General features: G+C 39.0%; 1 protein-coding gene and 1 long non-coding RNA gene across 3 annotated transcripts in view; both read right to left on the bottom strand.

Moving 5' to 3' along the window:
- Positions 1 to 2448: 2448 nt before the first annotated feature.
- Positions 2449 to 8962, bottom strand: LOC122976397. The gene is made up of 4 exons (XR_006400926.1): positions 8394 to 8962; positions 3323 to 3469; positions 3073 to 3174; positions 2449 to 2960 (listed from the first exon to the last, which is right to left on the bottom strand). It is a non-coding gene; the product is annotated as an uncharacterized LOC122976397 (long non-coding RNA).
- An 8456-nt stretch (positions 8963 to 17418) lies between these two features.
- Positions 17419 to 21630, bottom strand: part of ptgfrnb (prostaglandin F2 receptor inhibitor b) — an 89703-nt gene continuing 85491 nt past the window's right edge. For both annotated transcript variants that reach the window (XM_044344743.1, XM_044344742.1), the window contains exon 15: positions 17419 to 20407. In XM_044344743.1, the coding sequence (XP_044200678.1) occupies positions 20295 to 20407 (113 nt within the window). In that variant the 3' untranslated portion in view covers positions 17419 to 20294. The remainder of the gene's footprint in view (positions 20408 to 21630) is intronic.

Below are 21630 nucleotides of genomic sequence, written 5' to 3'. Positions count from 1 at the left end.
TTAATGACCCCATAACTCAAATATATGCAGGATAATTTCACCCAGGAGGAAAATTAATAGACAGAATGGAACATTAACATAAAATAGTAAATACATTATTTTTCACTCCACAATGTGGGATATTCAGGGCATCATTAATTGTTTCAAAGAAATCAGAGAAGGGATTTTGATATTGAAATTGCACATTTATATCATTCTGTAAGATGGCAATTAAATAGGAATAGAAAGGAACACTGAGAACCTGAAAAAGAAAACAGGAAAGGTTAAAGAAAGAAAACATCTCAAGAAAAATCTTATTCCCTCCTTTTTGCATTTGCTCTTTGGCTTTTTGATCTGAATGTAAATGAGGGGGTGGTCCTGAAACTGGTTAGTATACAAAAACACCTTATACTGTACATACCAGGAATCAGACTTCTAAAGATCACTTTATATTGTGTGATCAGCCTACAGTCAGACAGAAAGCTACAGAGACAACAGCAAACCCAACAATAGCTGCTTTTTGGAGACAACCCTTAGAAGGACTGGACCAAACTGGCTGACACTCTGCACCTCTGTATGTATGCGCGAGGTTAATCTTTAAGTCCTGGGTTCAGACAGTCACTCAGACTATCTGAGTGATGAAGCAGTCAGCTGCTACATGCAGAGAACCTGACCTCAGTCACCCTGAATGTGTGTGGACTTAAATAACCCCATGGCTTCAGCGGTCTGTATGACTAATGATACTCACATCCATGGATTAATTCAGGAATTCATTTATGTGTTTCTGTCAGTGTAGCACACACAGATAAAACACAATGTAAAGTCCACACATCAAACATGATTAACTCTTGTTCCTGCTGCGAAAGTAAGTTATTATTTATGAACAGAATCGGTTCTTCCACAGCTTTAACCTACAAAGTCAAGTCTCTTCTTGGTAATACGCGTATTGACTTCACTATAAACAGAAAGGCTCTAATGTGGAACATTCACCATCATCATTCTTCACTATGAGAGACATTAGTAGAAACATAGACTGAGACACATTGTAAACTGCAAGAACTTTAAATAAATAAAACTTTTCAGAAATATGTCAATATTTGTACTTTATACCCAACTTTACACACATACATCTGCATTTGTTGTACTGAATATTAAAAGGTATAAGTGCTTTGTTTAACTAGGTGTGTTGGATTCCCAAACAGTAACTATGGCTGGATGGTTCAGTGTTTATGATTTTTATGTTTCATGAGGTTTAAGTTGCAGTCAGTACTATAAATGCATAGTATACATCACTGATAAGGCTACAGTTCATTGGAAGTTCCCAATGTGAATGAATGTAGTAGTTTCAGTAGTTGTAATAGATATTCATCATGTATTATCAATTCTCCTCGCACTTACCAAAGCTCAGTTACCTACCGTGTAAAGCTTGTAACTGCCCAGGACTGCTAAGTTGTCTATCTGTGTGGTAATTTCATTAATTGCAAATTTGTTTGGTAAAATGTGCCACTAAAGGACTATAAAAACTGAGATAGTAATGGCCCTGAACAGGCTCCTGCATTTCTACTTAATCTTGAGGCTCTGTGGCCATGTGTCTAATTCTGTTTTTAATAGCTTTAATATTTTTATGGATATGATGCTCACATGATGTGTGTTTGTAAACAAATTTGTGCTAAATCAACTTATAATAAGCTACCAAGTACATTCAAACAAGTGCTGTATTGAGAGGAGAGGTTTGGATTTTTTCAAGTCCGTCTTAATACAACACTAACGTGCCAATATGTACTTGGAAATGGGTCTTAGTTGCTGTAACAATTCCTATTCTTCACACTGGCCTTGAAGATATTCTCTTGGAACGTGACACTGTAAGAAATAAAGGGCCAAAATCCACAATCTGTGCAAAAATACATGATGGTAATTAGAGGCTTCAGCAGTCTCAGTTAGCTAAATAGAGCCAGCATCTTCTAAAGTTACAGTCTGTTTAGCACGAAATTCCCTCTTACATAATAGCACGTCAGAATTGTATTGAGACAGACTGAACTTATCCTGTAGCAACAATCCCCCTGAGTGTATTGAACTGGGTGTGTTTTACTGCTTGTGTCTTCACCTTTTCATTTGTAAAAGAATGAATGTGCTGTTTCATCTTTCAAAAGTTACATTGTGCTGCTTTAAGCACGGCTTAAAGTATTTACATTTTCCGCTGCTTTATGCTTCATTCATTCATTTGACAGCTGTAGTTATTAAATTGAAATGCTGCCTTGCATGATATCACATTGGTATTAATAATATAATAAATTATAATAGCAATGAAGGGGCATTCATATGTCGCTGATAATACTTTTGTATTTCACCTTAAATCACATTCTGAAAGCATATTGTGGTTTTTCTAAAGGATGCTAATACTTCCTCCACCACTTCCTACAGATTTGCATTATAATGTAGTGCACATGTATCATAATGTATTTGAACGTGGATGAACAGTTAAGTGCAGCACCCGCAGGAAATACCTTTTAGTGATTCATACGCCTGGGAGACATTAAACCAGCATTCGGCATCTGAATGATTCATAACCAGTGAAACGCTGCAGCTGCTGGGAGTTTCGGGTGAAGCGTCCACGTTTAAGAACATCGCTTAAGTTACGTTATGTTTAGAACATGTCCTCTGGTCATTTTGGCGATTGGTAAAATTGTAGCAAACCTCCAGCTGAGACTGGTTATACTGGGCAGCTTCCATTTGAGTGTATGTGCTGTTATTGCCCTTGGCTGTTGCTGTAAATACACAGCTGGTTGAAACAGGATTAGAAGTGTATCTGCCTCTTCCTATTATAACCCACATGAAGATTTTGAATTGACAGCAGCTAATATTGTAACAACAGAAAGTAGGGAACTAAGGACAAATTTCAAACTCACCTCCTTCCCCAGTTTGGAAAATACTCCCAAGACCTTCAGTAACATCTATCGTCTTCATCCACACACCTGCAGGACCTGATCACAGAGAGGGAATATGCATCATGACATGACTTGCTTTGCCCTCAGTGTTGAGTGAACATGGTGTTCAATTTATTTAGAACACAGTCCAAAAAAAAAAAAGTCTCACATTGCGCTGTCAGTAATCATAAGGTGTCAGGGCCGTGATAATGGAAGGATGCTGCAGTGGGTTACAGCAGGCACCACTCCAGCATCATCTGCCACTTCAGGTCTCACAGAGACATATCATGTGATTAGAGATTTAATTGTCTTGTGTTTTATGTCAAAATTGTATTACTTTTATTTCCTGTAAATGATTATTTCATGCTGTACCATTCAATTTCAACCAATAAACATCACATTTTTGATTGACCACCAACCTGGTTGCAGATTTCTGAATCATTTCCCACATCTCTGATTTTTTCAAATGGCTCTGTTGTTCACTGACAGCTGTTTCCCATAGTCTGAGCCAATCAGAGCTTTGAAAGTGACATTGAAAGCGGAGATGTCATCCTCCTGTGCCCGAGCTGAAGAAAAATGTGTGGAAAAATGTGCAAAAATGGTGACAAGTGTGGATGGGATCAAGGCAGCTGTACAGGTTGTTCTAAGGTGATTTATAGATATAACAAAAAAAATATTCTTCTTATTCTTATAATTGTCGCCAATCAAACTATTCGTCATGCTGTTGCACTTGTCACCTCCATTGTAGAGATTTAGGGAACCTGACTCTGGCAAAACAACATATATGAAGACAAAAGGCGAAACTTCAATTTATCATAAATAATTTCATACACTTGTCTTCAAGTCGACTGAAGTAAACATGGAAAATATCTCCTGGCTTAACTTGTAGATAACTGCATAGGAGTCTACTTCTGGGGCAACTTGCCAGCTAATGAAACTCGCCAAATTTTTACAACGGAGGAGGCAGGTGCAAAGTTAGCATGACCTAGACCAAGCGTGGAATAAACATAGAATTTCCCTTCAAATCAGCATATTTCTTTGATCATTATGAAAAAGTTAAGAACTGCAATATGGTGGGGTTACTCATAATGATTAATATTATGGGGGTCTAGATGCACAATTTAATAATAATAATAATAATAATAATAATTAAAAAAAGGGGGCAACAATCAACAGAAATAAAAATAAAAAAAGAACAGTCCTGTAATCATGGCTGAAGTGTAAAACACAGCAGGTCTGTGGGCAGGAATGAATGAAGACCTGCAGTTGGACGTGCACTGAGAAAATGAAAATGTTCTTTCATTTGAAATGTAGCTGTAGGCAGTATCGGTCCAATGTTGGGGTATGACCCAGGAGAACAGGAGGAGTTCAAGCAGCACAGTCACAGAGAGCGCATGTACGTTAGTGAGAGAAAGGAGGTCGGCGTATCTTATAACCCTGAGGCACAGTTTGACTTTTATTCTGTTGTGGGGAACCCAAAAGGAAAAATCTATCCATGTCAATTCTCCAAGATGCTGCATTTGATCACTTGCAGCCAACAAACCAGCACACAATGTTATACAGCACAGAGGGATTTCTGCATCAAAGATTCAATTCATGTAGTCAGTTAGATGTTTAAAAATTATATATTTTTAAGTTGAGCTTTTTCAAGTTAACAAGAAACATTTTAACAGTATTACATTGCTATTGAAATGAGCTGTAATATTGTGGAGCCTAATACCCATCACATATGTTATTTTAGGGAAATGTACAGTATACACTCAGCTACTACAGTCTATATTACATATTGTTGACTGGAGAGTTCTTGTATTCTCATGATAAATTGTGCACAGGAGAAAAAAATAGTTTATTTAATACTTATGACCTCTCAACCTGCTTTTTTTTGAGTGATTTTAGCAGAAGAAGACTGTAAAGTACAAACTGAGCTTTCATCACTGAGCTGTCATGTCTCAGATGTTGATTTAATGGGATTTCATGTATTATTAGCCACGCTAACGGCAGGCCTCTGGGGATATATGTCAGTATGTGACGTATCAAATATTTGATATGTTGGATAAATATTGGATTTTTGTTGAGATACTAGATATTGGACTGTCATTGATTTTTGTAAAGACATTCATGGTCCTCAGAGGAGGAATTCTTCTGACTTTGGTGACTTTTCATCATGTGCCAAAGGAAAATTTGCAGCCTGAAAAGTATCTTGATTCACCCTTTCACCTCTTGCCCTTCTCTTACTCCACTTGAAGATGCTGATTGGTTGAATTTGCTGTATGTTGCAGCGTGCAAAGACTGAGTTAACCATTGGCTTAGCTGCCACACCAATGGACTGCAGGCTGCATTGACATTAGAAGTATTCTGTAGAAATTAAACAAAGAAGGAAAACTTGCAGCAACATACATGTGTAACTTGAAATAGGAGATTTTTTCATCTACAATTCCTTTCTTAAATTTTTCAGATAATTATTTATTCTAAGAATAGACAACAGGAGGATGACTGTCCAAGAAGGCAGTGCCCTGGCACCCACTTTTGACCTGTTCTCTTCATTATGTGAGGAAGCAGGACTGGGTCAAACTCTCAGTGGCCGCCTGTGTCTCTTGGTGGAAAAGAGGTTAATGTAGGTTGTCCTCAGGCTGCATATGAGCATCCACAGAGCATCATAACAGCCAGAATAATGACGGGTCAGCATGATAATGATGGGATCTGACACTCTATGTGTACGGTGGTACATTGTGCTTTGAGATGTAAACTGGAGCGGAGGAAGGAAGTTTTTCCTTCCAATTCATTGGAGAATGTAATTGTTTTTTTTTCTTTGCAGAAAAAGAAAAGTGATAGAAAATGTGATAAATTTAATAGGGTGTGGCTGCAGGTAACATTCTCAACTTAAAACTTTTTGGTAACATTTTTTGCAAGTGTGAGAGTGAGCAGCATGTTTTGCATATCAATACATATTAATTCTATTGCATTGCCTTCCTTTGACCAACAGCTGACTTGATTACACTGCAGAGAACTGATTTTACTGATATCATTTGCTATTTTTGTACCAGATAATATAAATGGAATTGTTGCCATCTGGGTTTGTTGTATACCAGTAAAGTAAATTAAAGGGATCAAGGTTCAACCTCTAACTTTGAAACACACATTAACAAAGCTGCTTTGACTTTGTTGACCTCTCAAGGAGCTGCTCTGTAGAGCAAACACACCTGTGGGATTTGGGAGATTTGGACTGGGTCACCCAAGGGTCACCCATAAAAAAACTTTAGCCAACTGTTGTCAACTAAAATAGCATTCATTCTTCAGGGTCCAAACTACAATAATTTAAACATCTTGGCTTCTGCACCTGTGACCTCAACGTGATGATAATATTTGAGACAAGTTGGGGCTAAAAGTAGCATAAATATTACACCACAGACAAACAAATGAAGTAGAAAGTTGTTTTGACTATAAAATTGCAGCTGCCCTTGACGATACAGCTTTAACTTAATGCACAAACCTGTATGCACCTGTGTTATATTTACAGTTGACCTTGTGTGCTGTGATGCATATGCAGGAAGTGTGTGTGTGTGTGTGTGTGTGTGTGTGTGTGTGTGCTGCGTGTAATGATATGCAGTATTTTACAGGAACGTTGGTGATTGTGTTTGATGTGTGACATGTTTTCTGTTCGCCATGCTCTCCGCCACTCTCAGGGTTTATGTGACCATGAAATACAGTGATTGATGGTGCGTCGGCTATGTTCACATGCAAACACGGCATCACACTTTGAAGATGACTCGACCCACATCTTCGCTGCGCTGTCCGCTGGGTCACACAAGGTTACGTATCACGTTTTACTGTGTGTTAATCCACAGAGCTTAGACCGGCAGCAAACTCCGTTGTCCCACATTCAGACACACTCCCTCGACTTAACACCACTACAGTCATAGTAACTGTGTTTCATGTAATGCCATAATACAGTTAAAGGGTAAGTTCACCCAAAATATGAAAAACTCAACATTTTCTCACACACTGTTGGTGGTGTCTAGTCATGCAGATAGTTTGGATTTTATGTGCCACCGTATCCAGAATAACTGGGGAACTCAAGTTGCCGTCTTTTCTCACCTCAAATATATTGACACCAAGTCCTTCAAATTAACTATAAAACAGTATTTGCCCTACAGAATGACACAGCATTTTTTAAACTGATACTTCTATCAGTATCAGCAGGATGAAATGATTTGTCAATACCTTCAAAAATGGTTACAAATCACCACTGCAAAGATTTAACGATTTTCTGATCTGATGCTGGTAAGGTCAGGTTTACGCTCAAAATATTTAGGGAAACATCATAGTCATAGTTAAAAGAAACCAATATCAACTGTTGGTATGAAAAGGGAAGCAAAGTCTCATGTTTTGTGTGGAGTTTAGATGTCCCCAATGAACCTTTAACATCTGTGGTTCGAATCCGACCAGAGACATTTGTTGCATCTCTCTGCACTCACTGCACTATGAAACAAGAATCACTTAAAATACCATTAATTGCTCCTTAATTTAACCTCTTTAATTAGAAAATTAGGGCATTTTAAGGTATAAATTAAAGGGTGGTTTTCATGGTTTTTCGTACCATTTTAAGGGGTATTTACCCCTTAAATTGTGCAAATAATTAAAAATACCTTAATTTCAATCCATTAACTAGCCCCTTAAAAATACATTAATAAATATCTTATTTCAATTATTGGTAATGGGTAAATAAATAGAATTTTAAGGTGAAAAATTAAGGGATTCGGCTTCATATATGTATGACTTACTGGAGTGATGCTCGATTTTAATGGAGAAAATGGTCTGAAATACATAATTACAAATGTGCTGGCTCTGTTTTGCATGGATTTAATTGGTCAGTAGTGTTTGTCACTATTTTTAGGAGGTTTGCGAGAGCTCTTAGGCCAGAGACAACATGCTGAAATCACCCCAAAGTGTTTTCAGATACAGAATTAATCTCTTAACTCACACTGTGAGGTGATTTTGCAGGTTGTACACAAACAAAAAAAAGTGATCAAATATGGTGAATTCAGAGACAAATCCTACTGTACACATAGTGGCTTAAGTTATATTTGTAGTGTAGTCATATTTTAGTCAGCATTTTCACTGTTAAACATTATATTTCTGATGCATCAAGACTAAATTCCAGGAAGTTAGATGCCCATTAATTAGCTATTGTGTGGGTCAGTGGGCACAGGTACAAAGCTTGCAAAAATGTTATGACTTCATGTCCGCATGCCGACCTGAGTGCAGTAGGTCAACCTCTCTCCATCTCCTGCAGAGCTTCTAATAAAGTGGAGAATTTCCTATAAATATCTGACATCGTGTGTAAATCCAGGCCAAGACGTGCTGTTTGTTAAGTAATCTGCCTTTTACAGCGATCAAGGTTACAGTATGTCTGGGGCGGAGGATTACAAGGTCGACTTGAGTTTTATGAGGAAGTTTACAACTCAGTAAGCTGATATGGACACAGTTTACCTCCAAGCTGCCAGCTCACGTCTCTCGCCTCATTCTGCCTTTATTTTCTGCTTCCTTGATCTTAAAAGCATGATAGCTGTTCCTAGGAATGAAAGAAAAACAATAGTTTGAGTGTAAATGTGAATCCAACAATCAAAAGCCTGTAAGACATCTAGAAAGCTAATTTTGTTGAGCTAATTATCATGTTATGGTAATTTTATTCTCTTGTACACATTTTTTAAACAGTGTATTTATACATTTATACAACCGGCAACATTTTGGGTTTGTTATGGTCATGCATTATAAGTTTGCTTTAAAACATGAAGTCATGTGTGACAAGTGTGCGTCTTAAGGAAGCTGATGAGGAGCAGCCAAAGTCTGCAGAAAATGCCAGTGGTGTAGTGGTGTCTTGACAGCCTCACACAAGTTCAAACACCCTGATGTGGCGTAATCATACTAACTTCCCTTATCCCTTTTTGCTTTTTGCCTTATGGAGCATTAGCTCAGATCCCTGCAGCCTTTCATGTGGAATTACAGCAACAAGGTCAATACACATTGTTAGTGATTAGTGCGCATGCGAGTGTCTACAGTACTTGTCATCACTATTTTGCACCTAATTTAATAGCTCATGAAATTCTTTGACAGTCCACAGGGGCTGACTTTGTCTCTATGGTTACTATTTGTGTTAATGAGACTTATTTAACAGAAACATTCACGTTAATTGACATATTTGTAATGTAAATGTGACAAATTTAGCCAAAAGGCTTGTTGTCATCTGCAATCTGTTGCAGTCTAGGTAAAAACAATAGGACACAACAACATTTAAGCTATAATCATTAACATTTCAATCCTGAACTCCATGAAAAAGTTGTGATTTGTTCTGCAACAAAGCAAACAGGAGAGTGAGTGAGGTGTAAGTCCAATCAAAAAAAAAGTTCAAATTAGCACAAAATCAACCAGTTACACCAAAATGCTGATTACATTTCAAAACATTGATAATAATAATTCACTAATATATTTAAAACAGAGCCCCAAAAGTTAAGAAAAAGGATATCAAAGGCTCAGAGAGCAGTAAGATGTGAATGAAATGTTTAGATGACACAACTTTTTAAACAATACATCTAATTAATATTTGTTACAAGACTCTTTTAGTGGTCCTTGGCCTCAGGTGGTTTCCTCCCTTTTCCTTGTGGTAAAGCAGTCATCAAACCCTGACTTTTACCATCTGGCAGGCTGAGGTAAACAGTGTTTGTAGCATCAGAGCGCAGCAGTTGCTGCTGCCTGGTCTTTCAGCGAGATATTAGCTGGCATCACGCCACATTGAGAGAGAGACAGAGAGAGAGAGAGAGACAATGTGGAGTCATATTTACAGTTCCAGTTATTTGTGTATACTTGAATGTGTATGCATTATGAGGCTGTGTGCCTGGTGAAGAGCTGGAGCTGTGCCATGCTGAAGACACAGCACCATACAAGGACAAGTCATGCAGGAGGTTCAGACTGTGTGCAGGATGGCACGACTGCAAAGGTGAGGGTGTTCTGCAGCTCTGTGAGGATTCAACCCAGGTAGTTCTAGGAGGAAGGTTGATATTTGAGAATAACTCAAGAACAGCATGACATTTTGGGGAAATACACTTGCTTTGTTCAACAAAGCCCAACCAACCTTAACGACAAAATACACGTATGTTGTTTGTCGCCTTCCAAAACTACTCATATGAGCATTTTCTGATCTGACACCTATTTCAGCCAGAAAATATTGTTTGTCAGTGTGTTTCAAAACTTTACTGTTACAAAAATGATTCATATGTCTGATTTCTGATCTGCCACCCCTATGTTTCAGGTTTGGTTGGGGTTGAACAAATGAAAACACTCAGTAAAAGTTACAGAAACAACTGTAGTCATGCTGTTATTGTGGTAAGGAGACAGGATGTAAACAGTGGTCTCATGTTTTGTTGATCCAAGCATCTATCCAGATCTCCTGACCAGCGGTTACACCAGAAAGTGATGCAGAAAAATTCATTTGCGCAACTTTAGAAAATATGTGGTTTTAGAAGCTTGGGGCTAATTAGGTCACATGGTCTCATAAAGGTCTTCAAACCATTCATCTTCATACTGCAACAGATGTAAGAAATTTAAACAAAAGTGGATGGTTCAACACAACTAACAAGCAATGACAGCTTCTTCTGTTTTGGACTCTCTGTTCCCGTAAAGGTCATGACGGCTTGCTATTAATCAATAGCACACAAGTTTACATGCCAAAGTTTACCAAAGAAGAGCTTGAAGCTAAGATTTGCTTTCACTTACTTTGACCCCACAAGCCTTTTAATTCACTTTAATTTGCTACCTCTGCCTTTGTGTCTCAGAGACAAGTCATTATTTAGACGACCACAAGAGGTCCCTTGTATCCTGGTGAGGACAGTCTCACTTCACGCTTTGTGACATTGTGGAGCAGCAACTAAAAAGTCTTTCTCTGGGATTGCTGAGTTTGAGTACTGCTCTTACTCTGAACAAACTCCTTGACCCCTGGAAGCATCGGTTAATTGCCTGCTAGCAGGTGCAAAATAAGAAAGCTTTGTGGTTGTTGGAAGCTGTATTTAGGCTAGCAGTTTCCTACTGCTTCAAGTTTTTGTCCAAAATGAACAGGAGAGGCTCTGAAACACAACAAGACACTGAAACGTTCCTTAAACTGACATTGTGTGGAATCTCATCAATGTTTTATTAGAATCAATTCAAGGTTTTCCTATAGACAACCAGTGTGGTATCTACTGGTCCATCCTACAATAAATAAACAATAAAGCTGCAACATATCAGAGGTGGATCTCATTTAAAATAAAAGGACAATCCTGGTCCTGTATATCCGTCTAACCCCTTTTCTCTTCTAGCTGCCTGTCTCTGAGTGTGTGCTACTCTCTAAATGTGTCTTTTTGAATGTTTTATAAATCAACTGAGTGAAAGTCTACAGAAGATGAAAGTGACTCTGAAAATGATCTAACTGCTCTGAAGTTCATATCAGCTGTGTGTGTGTGTGTGTGTGTGTGTGTGAGAGAGAGAGAGAGAGAGCGAAAGCACAAGAGAGATTTATGGAGAAGTAAGGTCAAATATCTTCTACCTAATAATAAATCACACACACTGCCACCCCCCATCTCTTATATACACTCTCTCTCTCGCTCCATCCCCCACCCATGTGTTGACATAGTTTCCATAGTGAGGGGAAGGTGTTGACGAGTCATCGCTGCATTCCTGGGACCATGCTCACTCACACACACACACACACACTAACATTTACTCTGGGGGGTCAGTTAACACAGTTCACACTCTCTCCCAGTCCAATATTTGACTGCTGCTGCCTCGATTAAAAAAAAAAAAACTGAGCCTGGAGGTTTTCAGAGTGCTGTAGGTACAAAGTGAAATGTAATCCAATCTTGTTGCTCGTCATCACGTACGACCTTCGCATTTCACCCGACACTGTCAACTACAAGGACTTGTGATGTCAACTAACGCATTAAATGTTAATTTCCAAAACTGGTGTGCAGAATATCCAATGTGGAAATACTGTTTTCTGCTGTTTGCATGCCACAATTCATTCAAGTCCTGGGCAATTTTTTCTGTTTCTGTTGGTTTTAATAAACGGTATTTGCTTTCCAGGCCCTAGAGTTTTTGGGGGCCCAGAGCAGGATTATTGTAAAAGCAATAACAGATAAGTGTTGAAGCTATGAACTCTGGCCTGCGCAACAGAAACATGATATCTTTCCAACATGCAGTGCAGCATTTTCATTGTTTGTGTGTTTCTCTGGAAATTGCTGGACTCAGACCTCTTATGAAATTGTAAGCTTTACATTCACACGCTCGAAAATACGCAGTTTAAATTCCTTCCGAAATAAAATGGCTAAGCTAAAGGGCTGAGGGGACTTAACTGTGGGTAACGAGTGAACCAATCACAGCCAGAGTGGAAAAGTGCAGTATAGCCCCTGTGGGAGAGAGAAGAAATGAGAGTTGGTGTGAGGAAGCAGAGCGTCTGTTTCACCTCTCCGTGCTGCAAAGTTGGAAGTTAATTGAACTGAACCTCCTGCTGCTGGTGATGAGTGACTTGGCCACATCGACACTGTCAGTGAGATCTCACCCGGGGCCGACTGCTCTGCTCCGCCACTCACAGCCTCAGTGTGTTCAAAAGACACAGAACAGGTTTGAAGACGTCCATCAGCACATATCTATATGACACATACTATATGCATACCTCAACAAGTAAGACTGTTGAGTGTTTTGTCAGAGCTGATCTGTGTGCTTGGAAATATCAAAAAAAAGGGTCATGCTGTGAATTTACAACAGAAAAATAGGTGTAAGATGATACATAAACAATCAAAAATGACAAAACCTGGCTGTTGTAGCTACATACTGACTGAGACTAGTCAAACTGGGCTGCCATGACACTCAATCCATGTTGTAGATGTTGCGATATTTCGATGGATAAGTGAAAACTTTGACCTGCTGGTGGCGCTAGATGAAAATTCAGGGGGTCACCAAAGTCATTAGGATTCATCCTCTGGGGACCATGAATGTCTGTATAAAATTTCATGGCAATCCATCCAATACTTGTCAAGATATTTCAGACTGGATCTAAGTGGTGGACCAACAGACCAAACCAACATCGTCATCTCTAAAGCTATACTGCTAGCCTAGCTAAATTGATCATTGGTCCATGGTGAAAATGTATTATTCAAAGTATCTTATAAGGATAATGAGAGAGAAACCATTTTCCAGAGGGTACTGGATGGGTGGGAAGCCAGTGAGGGATCATGAACTTGTCACTCCAGCAGAGACTCCAACAGGTTGGTTAGGGTGTCGCAGAGTTTGGGGTCTGAGAAAAGATGATTTTGAGTTGCATTATGGGAATTGTAGGATCTAGTATTTTTGGAGCTAGACACATACTAGGGACTAAAAGTATGACTCAGGTTATATCAGTCTCTGCTGCTTCAATTTTGACAATTATTTTCCAAATCTGCCTCTTGCAAGACCCCCAACTTTATGGAAGTGCAAAAAAAAATCTCTCAAGTACCTCTTGAATGTTACAAAAATGGGTAAAAATGGGATACAAATATCAACAAGAAATATTTTGGGTGCAAATCTGATTTTAAATTTACTTTGGCACATAATCAGCAGCTCATTAGCATTACCTTTGGGTGCATGGGGATGTAAAATCCAAGATAAAATGCTTTAATTATCTGATCTGCTGCCTCCCATCCGATCTGAGTATATTTTTGGGTGAAAATCAGTAAGTAAATCTAAGAGAGAAAACACCAAACTACTGTTGGCGGTTTGAAGCTGCTGTAAACATCAGCGTCGATCACAATGAAGACGAGAAAACGTGTCGCCTCTGGTAAACTCTGGGGAGAACAGGCTGCTTACTTCCCTCCAAACGCTGCTAAATTTTTCTGTCTGAAATTTTTTGTTATGTGGAGCAACCCTCAAGCTGTGACACGTTCGACTCGGAGCAACCAAATGTGCCATCTCAAAAGCAGCAGGAGTGTACAGTGGCGAGGACGAGTGAGCCTACCGGATAAAGAATATACTGTGCTGTCTTTTTATCGCACACACCACTGAGTCAATTAAGGACGACAACAGTTTAAGTTGTGACAAGGCCACATTACCAAATGATCCATGAGAGGCATGAACACACATACACACACAAACGTAGAGGGACGAGAAAACTGGGTCAAATGGACCCCGAGAGAGGGCGAGTGCAAGTTAGAAAAGCCACAGACAGATCCAGAGCCAATCGACACCGGATCTTTATTTTCTCTCATCTCCACATGAGATGTAGATGAGAGAAAGAGAAAGAGTGGTAGAGAGAGAGAGAGAGAGAGAGAGGGAGAGTTGGATGGAGAGACTGTTGTTAAAGAGGTGTAGAAATCAAAGCCCAGGAGAGCGAGGTTTCAGCTCATCTGCATTTCTAATCAAGAGCGAGAGTGAAGGAGAGATTGGTGTGATGCAGAGAAGAGAGAGAGAGAGAGAGAGAGATGCAATGGAGGAGATGGAGAGTGAAAAATGGAGCAAACAGCAGAGAGATGGAGTGAAAGAGAGACTGGTGACAAACGGAGGGAGAGAGAATAAACACACAGAAAATAAATCCCGTAAGACTAACAAGAGGATGGGAGACGCAGTAAGAAAGACATGGAGGCAAAGGGAAGAGATATAGCCGCGGCCCAATGTTGAATTATAAAACATTTATTCTGCTAGAAGTTTTTGAAGTTGTTTTTTTTTTTTTTTTTTTAAGATGTTTGGAAGCATAGAAAAACCTGATTGATGGCTTGCCCAGAGACGGAGAAGAAAAACCAAATTGGCCCACATTTGTCACAAGTCTCCTAGCAGGAACTCTGATCATGACCACATCAGATCCTCTGGAAAAACTCTGCAGCCACATTTTCAAAAAGGAAGTAGGGGGCAAATGTGGGCCAAACTGGGCTACCCTTCAGACTTACATAACTACCAGTTTATTAAGACAATAAATCAACTCTGCTACTCTCAACATGTAATACAAAGACATAAATGTAGTCTTGGGTGAAGCAGAGTGACGTTATGAACCCGAGTCTGAAGCCCCGCTACAAAATGTCTCCCACTTTACCAGTTTAAGTTTGATTTTGTTACCAATATCTTTCTGGACAATTTCCTCTAGCTTTGGGGCTGAAAGAGAGAAGAGGAGATGATAAAAATGTGAAAAGCTCATCTGAGTCGTCTTCAATTATTATCAATAAGCTTAACAAGCTTAGTAGTTTTAGACTTTTGCCTCGGGTGTCCTTTCTCAGGCAACATGAAGGCTGCACTGTCATCTTTTAGGAGGAGAACCTGCAGACACTACACAGGGCTTTAAAAAGTATTTCCACTTGCTCTGCATGTTTTCCATGTTAAAAAAATACAATCATTTGATTTATATCTTTATTTACATTCCTAAAAAGATGCTAGGATTGAACATCAATCAAAGATAAAGCAGTAAAGCACAATTCTTTGTGGTTAAATTGGAAATACAATATTATGTACCATTAAGTATCAGGTCTCTGAACGTGATTTTAAGTAGATTAGAGTATCTACAATACAGAGATTTACATAAATTTTCAAAATATTCTTTGTTTTGGTATACTACCATTATTATGGGAACCACAGTCACTAATTTCATCATACTTCTTGTTTTCTAGATTGATATAAATGCATGAATGCCGGAAATAGTATTTACTTTGTTTTTAAAATGTTTTTTTGTGACTTTGTGGTCTACCCCCCCACTTCTGAAACAATACCTACACCCATGGCTACTTTTTTACTCTGTAATTAAATGTATTATTAACTCACAGAGCAGCAGCAGGAGCTCTGATTGGCCAGCTGTTGAGTTCTCAGCTGGCCAACCTGTTGCTGCTCCGTGGGTTCGACTTGATTGAAATTTCAGTAGGCACACAGTTTTCACACAGTTCATGTCTTTAAATCTGTAGTTATGTTTAAAAGAATAGCTCTACATCTTGGGAGAAACGGTTTCTTTGCTTTGCTTTCTTTCCGAGAGCGAGATAAGATCAGTTTCATGTTTGTGTATTAAGTACAGAGCTGCAGTCAGGACATAGTTAAGGGGGAAAGTTCAAAAATACACCTACATTCAACCCTGCAGCTCACTAGGTAACATGTATTTCATTTGTTTAATCTGTACACAAACAGAAAGATAAAACTCTCTCTGTGTATTTCTTTATCAAATAAACTGATGACAGCACCTGCGCCTTCTTTTTTTAAAAAATCAGTTAGTTTGTCTCAGCAATACTAATCACTTTGTCAACTGTGACAAGCATTTTCAAGACGAAACAGCACACACCGAGATCACTGTAGCTTTTGCTTGTTTGTCAATCCCATTTTTACCACATTAAATATAAAAAAACTGCATGATTTAAAAAGTGGAAATGCTGTTCAATACTGAAAATCATCCTTCTCGCCAAAAAAAACACAGAATATACAAAATAATTTACAAAGGGGATACATCTTACAAATCTATTTATTTAAAAAACATCATCATGATTCATCATACTCATTGCAATAAAATGACAAAAGAAAAAGACACTGGGGAAGTCTTGCAGTGGTATGTTCAGTAGTGTGTATCAGTGCTACTTTGTGTGTGTGTGTGTTAACTGTTAAGAGCATTTGGCACAGAGCCCTGTTATTCACCTGTGTCCTCAAGTATGTGTGTGAATGTGTGTGTGTGTGTGTGTGTGTCGGTGGGGGTTTATGTGTGTATTAGTTGCAAAAACTACTATATTTAAATACTGCAACAGCACTATCACGGAGAGGCACACACACCTGTGGAGTGGGTGTATGAAGACCTATGGGAAGTTTCTGAAATAACTGTCACCATCAATCAAGCCAAAACACATATTCGTTATCAATATTTGGACCACTTGTTGTCTCTAAGTGAAGAAAATTAACCAGCATGGACATCCAATGTCATCCAATAGGAATGTCGTAGTTTTTCCTTTGCTGGATGAAATCTGCAGCTAATTTGATTTAGGACAAATTTGATTCAAAAAGTTCAACAGAAGTCAGAAGTGCTTTGCAGAAGTTATTCTAAAATTAACCTTTCTGAACTGTGTCACAAATTTGTGTGACTATGAAATAAATCTTTAGAGTACCATCATTCAGAGATGCAGTATTTATGGATTTGGGGAAGCAGTGTTAACCACTTTGTGCTGGCTGTCTGGCCAGCCCGAATCTGAGGCGGTTTTGTGCCATTTTTTAGTCAGAGCTGAGAAGGGGATACATGCATTGTTTGAATATGTAACATCTGATCTGGTAACAACAGTTTAAAACTACGGTTCAACTTAACTTTGAATATTTTAGCGCTGATTGAGGGTGAACGATATGTCATGAGTACAGCTTTACATCAGCTGTGACTTGACAACAGTCAGATATTGCTCATTAAGTTCTTACATTTGCTTAAAATACTTGTCAAAACATCAAACAAAGCCCAGTCGGTTAAGGAGGAAACAGCCTGGCACATCTTTCTACAAATCTAACAGGCCTGTTTGGATCCTGCTGGGTTTGGAGAGAAACATCCTCACTGTGTATGTGTAGTGGCTGAAACTGTAAGTGTGTGTTCACACAGCAGTCAACATGATACAACAGTCACCACAAGTTCATTCATTTGCTATAAAAACACCACAGAGACTCAACAGATGTCAGCTGATACAAGTTGGGCACCGCTGTCTGCGGCATATTTCTCTTGTTTTTCTACAGATATGTTTTTCTATTTCACCTGTTAAGTGCAAGATAAGCCTCCCAGTTTTCTACAACTTTTCTCTGAAAGAGTAGAGAAACAAATATCTAAAAATATTTGGAGAAGGGCTGCATCCATTGTTGGGAGTTGAAATCTCTGAAACCAGATTTTTGTAGCCAGTTAGCTGCATTAAAGGAACAGTTTGACATTTTGAGAAATATGCTCGTTTGCCAGGGATAGGTCTGAGATGTAGCCTAGCTTAGCACAAAGACTGGAAACAAGGGGAAACTGCTAGCCTAGCTACACCAACATGCTTGTCAACAATTTCAAAGTCTCATTTATGTTTGTTGTGTAAAATGAGTGGAAATGAGAACAAGGAGCGATTATTACAGGAGCAGTGACTCAAAGAAGTGATCAATAGTCCCATTCTCCCATTAAGATTGTTGGATGTACTGGTGGCTTTAGCAAAACAGCAAAAAGGCTAGGCTATAGTTTCCCCCTACTTCCAGTCTTTACGCTAAGCTAGGCTAAACATCTTAAATCTCTATACTGGGCAGAGATATAACAGATATCAATCTTTTCATCTGAGTCTGGGTAAGATGGCAAACAAAAGAATTTCCAAAAATGTTAAGACTGCTCCTTTAACTCAAGTGTTTAAAGGAATATTTTGGCAAATACACTTATTTGCTTTATTTCTGAGAGTGAGGTCAGAAGATTGATACCAATCATGTCTGGAGAAAGCAAAGCTGGAGTCAGGACATGGTTAGCTTAGCTTAGCATAAAGAGCATGGCTAGCATGGCTCTCTCAAATGAAAAAATATGCCTACTAACACCTTTAAAGCTTAAAAACAGAATTAAATGCTTTAACTACTTATTGATGAAAAACAGTTTATCCATCTGTGCAGCCAAGAAATACTTAGCAATATACATCTTCCCATCAAACAACAGTGTGCCTTTAAGATAAAACAAACAAGCTACAATGTATTAATTAGTCAGTTTTAGTGCTGCTGGTTGGAGTCTTTTTTCACTTGAAATGACCCAGGCTAGCTGTTTCCCTTTGTTTCAAGTCTTAATGCTAAGCTAAGCTAAACACCTGAATGACTCCAGCTTTGAACTAAGTGTACAAACAGACTGGTATCGATCTTCTCATCTAACTCTCAGCAAGAAAGCAAATAAGAGACAGTATTTCCCAAAAATATTGAACTGTTCCTTTAAAAAGCAAAACTGAAGCTGAGAAACATGAAGCTGCAAACCACTGACAGACCGTAGAAGCAATGTGAGCCTCTTGCACCACCCACATTCAAATCATTTTGCTCACACTGTGAACACATGAAAGTCTAGATTAGTGGAGTGTCAGCTCAGTTTAAAAATCTGGATGTAGGAGACTTTGATGCCATCAAAATATAACCTGGAAAAGGCTTGTGTTGCTCGTGGATGACATCAGTCTGGCATTATAAAACACTTCATGCAACTCTTTGTCTCACATACTGTAGCACAGCACTCACACAGTGTACGAAACACACACAAGACTGTGGCAAAATAACAGCTGGGTACATTTCTGAATATTTATAAAACAAGAGTGCTTGCTGTCACCACTTTTAGTGGCTGTTCAAGTGTTGATCTGGCAATATGAACCAAGCACACCTCCATTAGTTCAAATATTGGCACCACTTATAGTATTGTCGCACACACAAACACACTAACTGCATATCTCCTTGTAAAGCTTAAAAATGTCTCTCATATTTTTAAAATCTCTTAATTTTCAAAAAACTAGAGTCGAGAATAAAGGTAAATATTGTCCTTTTGTTAAGGTAGGAATACTCTGGGTTGGTAGTTGTAGTGCAATACCTCTCGTGTGGAAAGCACGTTCGTTTTTCTAGGACTACTTCCACCTTTAAGAACGTGACGGTTCCTCCACAGTCTCCACAGAAATGAGGCTCAGGCTGCCTAAACCGTCAAGTCGCTGCAAATACAAATTAACGTTAGCATAGGTTGGCCATGTGACAGGGATATGTTGAGGTTTTGATTTAACCTCATGCAGATACAGTGTTCAATCAAACAAGTAAAAATGCCATTTTTGTCTCTCAAACTGCAACCACCCTTTGAATTTTCATCAGAAACAAAAAAGGGTCATTGTACTTCGCAGGGAGCCTTGGCATCAGAACAAAGCAAAAAAAAAAAAGAAAAAAATAGTCCAGCCTGAGCCCTTCATTTGTTATCCCAAGTGTTTACAGAGGCAGCAGTTCTGTTTAGTGGTCCTTTATTCCCAAGTGGCAGTGATGACTCAGACGCCTCCTGTTCCTCAACAAGTAAACTCTGGATTAATTCATAGTTTCTCGTAGTGCTGTGATTTTAAACACGGAGCAAATATATCTGTGTAAAACTGGAAGCGCCACAGATTTAATTGATCTTCCTAAAAACAGAAGTCTCAAAGGCTATTTCCCAGTTGGTGCTAGTAAAAGTCCCCTGCTCCTCCACTGCAGAGTTGAAAAACATCCTGAGCACCTCTTTAAAGCACTGCGATTGGTCAGTTAGGTGTCTATTCCCAAAAGCGATATGTCATTTTACTCCCAACGTCCGTCGCCCGGAAACAACTGGCTGTCCCAGTAATCGTCTATGGGCGTGTGTCTGTTGTGTGCGTGGTGTTTCCTGTGAGCGCTGCAGTGTGTGGGTGCGGGGGAAACTGTTTGTCAGTCCATCTCCAGGTCCATCAGTTTGTTGCGTGAGCGGGGAGTGTGTGTGGTGTTGCGGCAGCAGCACTGGGCGCAAACCAGACCCAGGACCAGAGAGAAGAGGCCCACACCTGGAGACACACGACAAGGTTAAAAATGGAGAAGACACTATGTTACCAACTCTACTCGTACCTCTACTAATACTACTGATAATACTAATACTGCAGTGATTCCCACTATCACAACTGGCAGTAATTCCTATTACTAGTAGTGTTACTACTTCTACTGGCACTACTATGAGGCTTTTTCACTGCAGGAACCTTTCCAGGAACCTTTTTAGGAACAATCTAAATTTAGTTCCTCAGTTTTTGGCCCCATATAATCCCTGCTCTGTGGGTAATACTTCCAGATGGTTCAGAAACTATTGGGTGATGTTGGTGAGTGGACAAAAACAAACCTTGCAGCTCACACAGTAAAAAGGACTGAGTGGAGCCAGAATCAATATTAGGATGAGGGATGGACGATTCTTGTTTTTTTTTTTTTTTTTTTTATTAATGGTAAAAAAAACTTGCCCTAAAAATAGCAACATGGAAAGAGAGAGTGCCTGAATGAGAAAGAGCACAGCTTCTCTACAACAGCAAATTACAAAGAACAATTGGCATAGTTGTTTCTTCATGTGTGAAATTTTTTTAAGGCTGTTATCAGTTTAATTTTTGCTGAATATTCACAGGTCCTCAGATGCGGTGTAAAATCGGAATTTGGAGTGAAAACACTGGAACGCATTTAAAGCCTCTAATAGCACAAACAGATCAGCTCCAATCTTTTCTCTCAAAAATTTGCTGTCACTAATCTGAGAAGGACCTGAACCAGCTGCATATTAGTTGAATATGTGAGGCGAACACCTTTCTACAAGGGACTTTCAGTTCCTGAGTTTAGTTCCTGTGGCAGGATCTGGTGTGGTTAGAACATATCAGTAAGGTGAACTGAAACTAAAACTAATCAGAGTACATCTTTGTGCTCCAGACATCACCACTCCACATCCTCTTTCAATGTCTGTTCATACACTAGTTTTTGAGTTCTGGGTTAGCTGATGCAGAGATTCCCCCATCTTTAGTCCCTGTGGCTCCTTAGTAGTGGGCCCTGTTTGGTGGAAAATGGCTTTTTGAGGGCTGTCACTACTACTACAGTTAGTACTACTGACACCACAGATGCCCATAAACTTATACATTATTAATAGCAACTTGGGATGTCTCCAGCAACATCAGTCTCAGTGCCAATTAAAGCATATTTTATTGATTGTCATTGGCTAGAATAAGCCTGATCAAATTCAGATTCTTATCTTATTTAAATCCAC

Source organism: Thunnus albacares, chromosome 24, assembly GCF_914725855.1.
Source record: "Thunnus albacares chromosome 24, fThuAlb1.1, whole genome shotgun sequence".
NCBI classification, from domain to species: domain Eukaryota; kingdom Metazoa; phylum Chordata; class Actinopteri; order Scombriformes; family Scombridae; genus Thunnus; species Thunnus albacares.
This window is presented reverse-complemented; position numbering and strand designations above follow the sequence as displayed.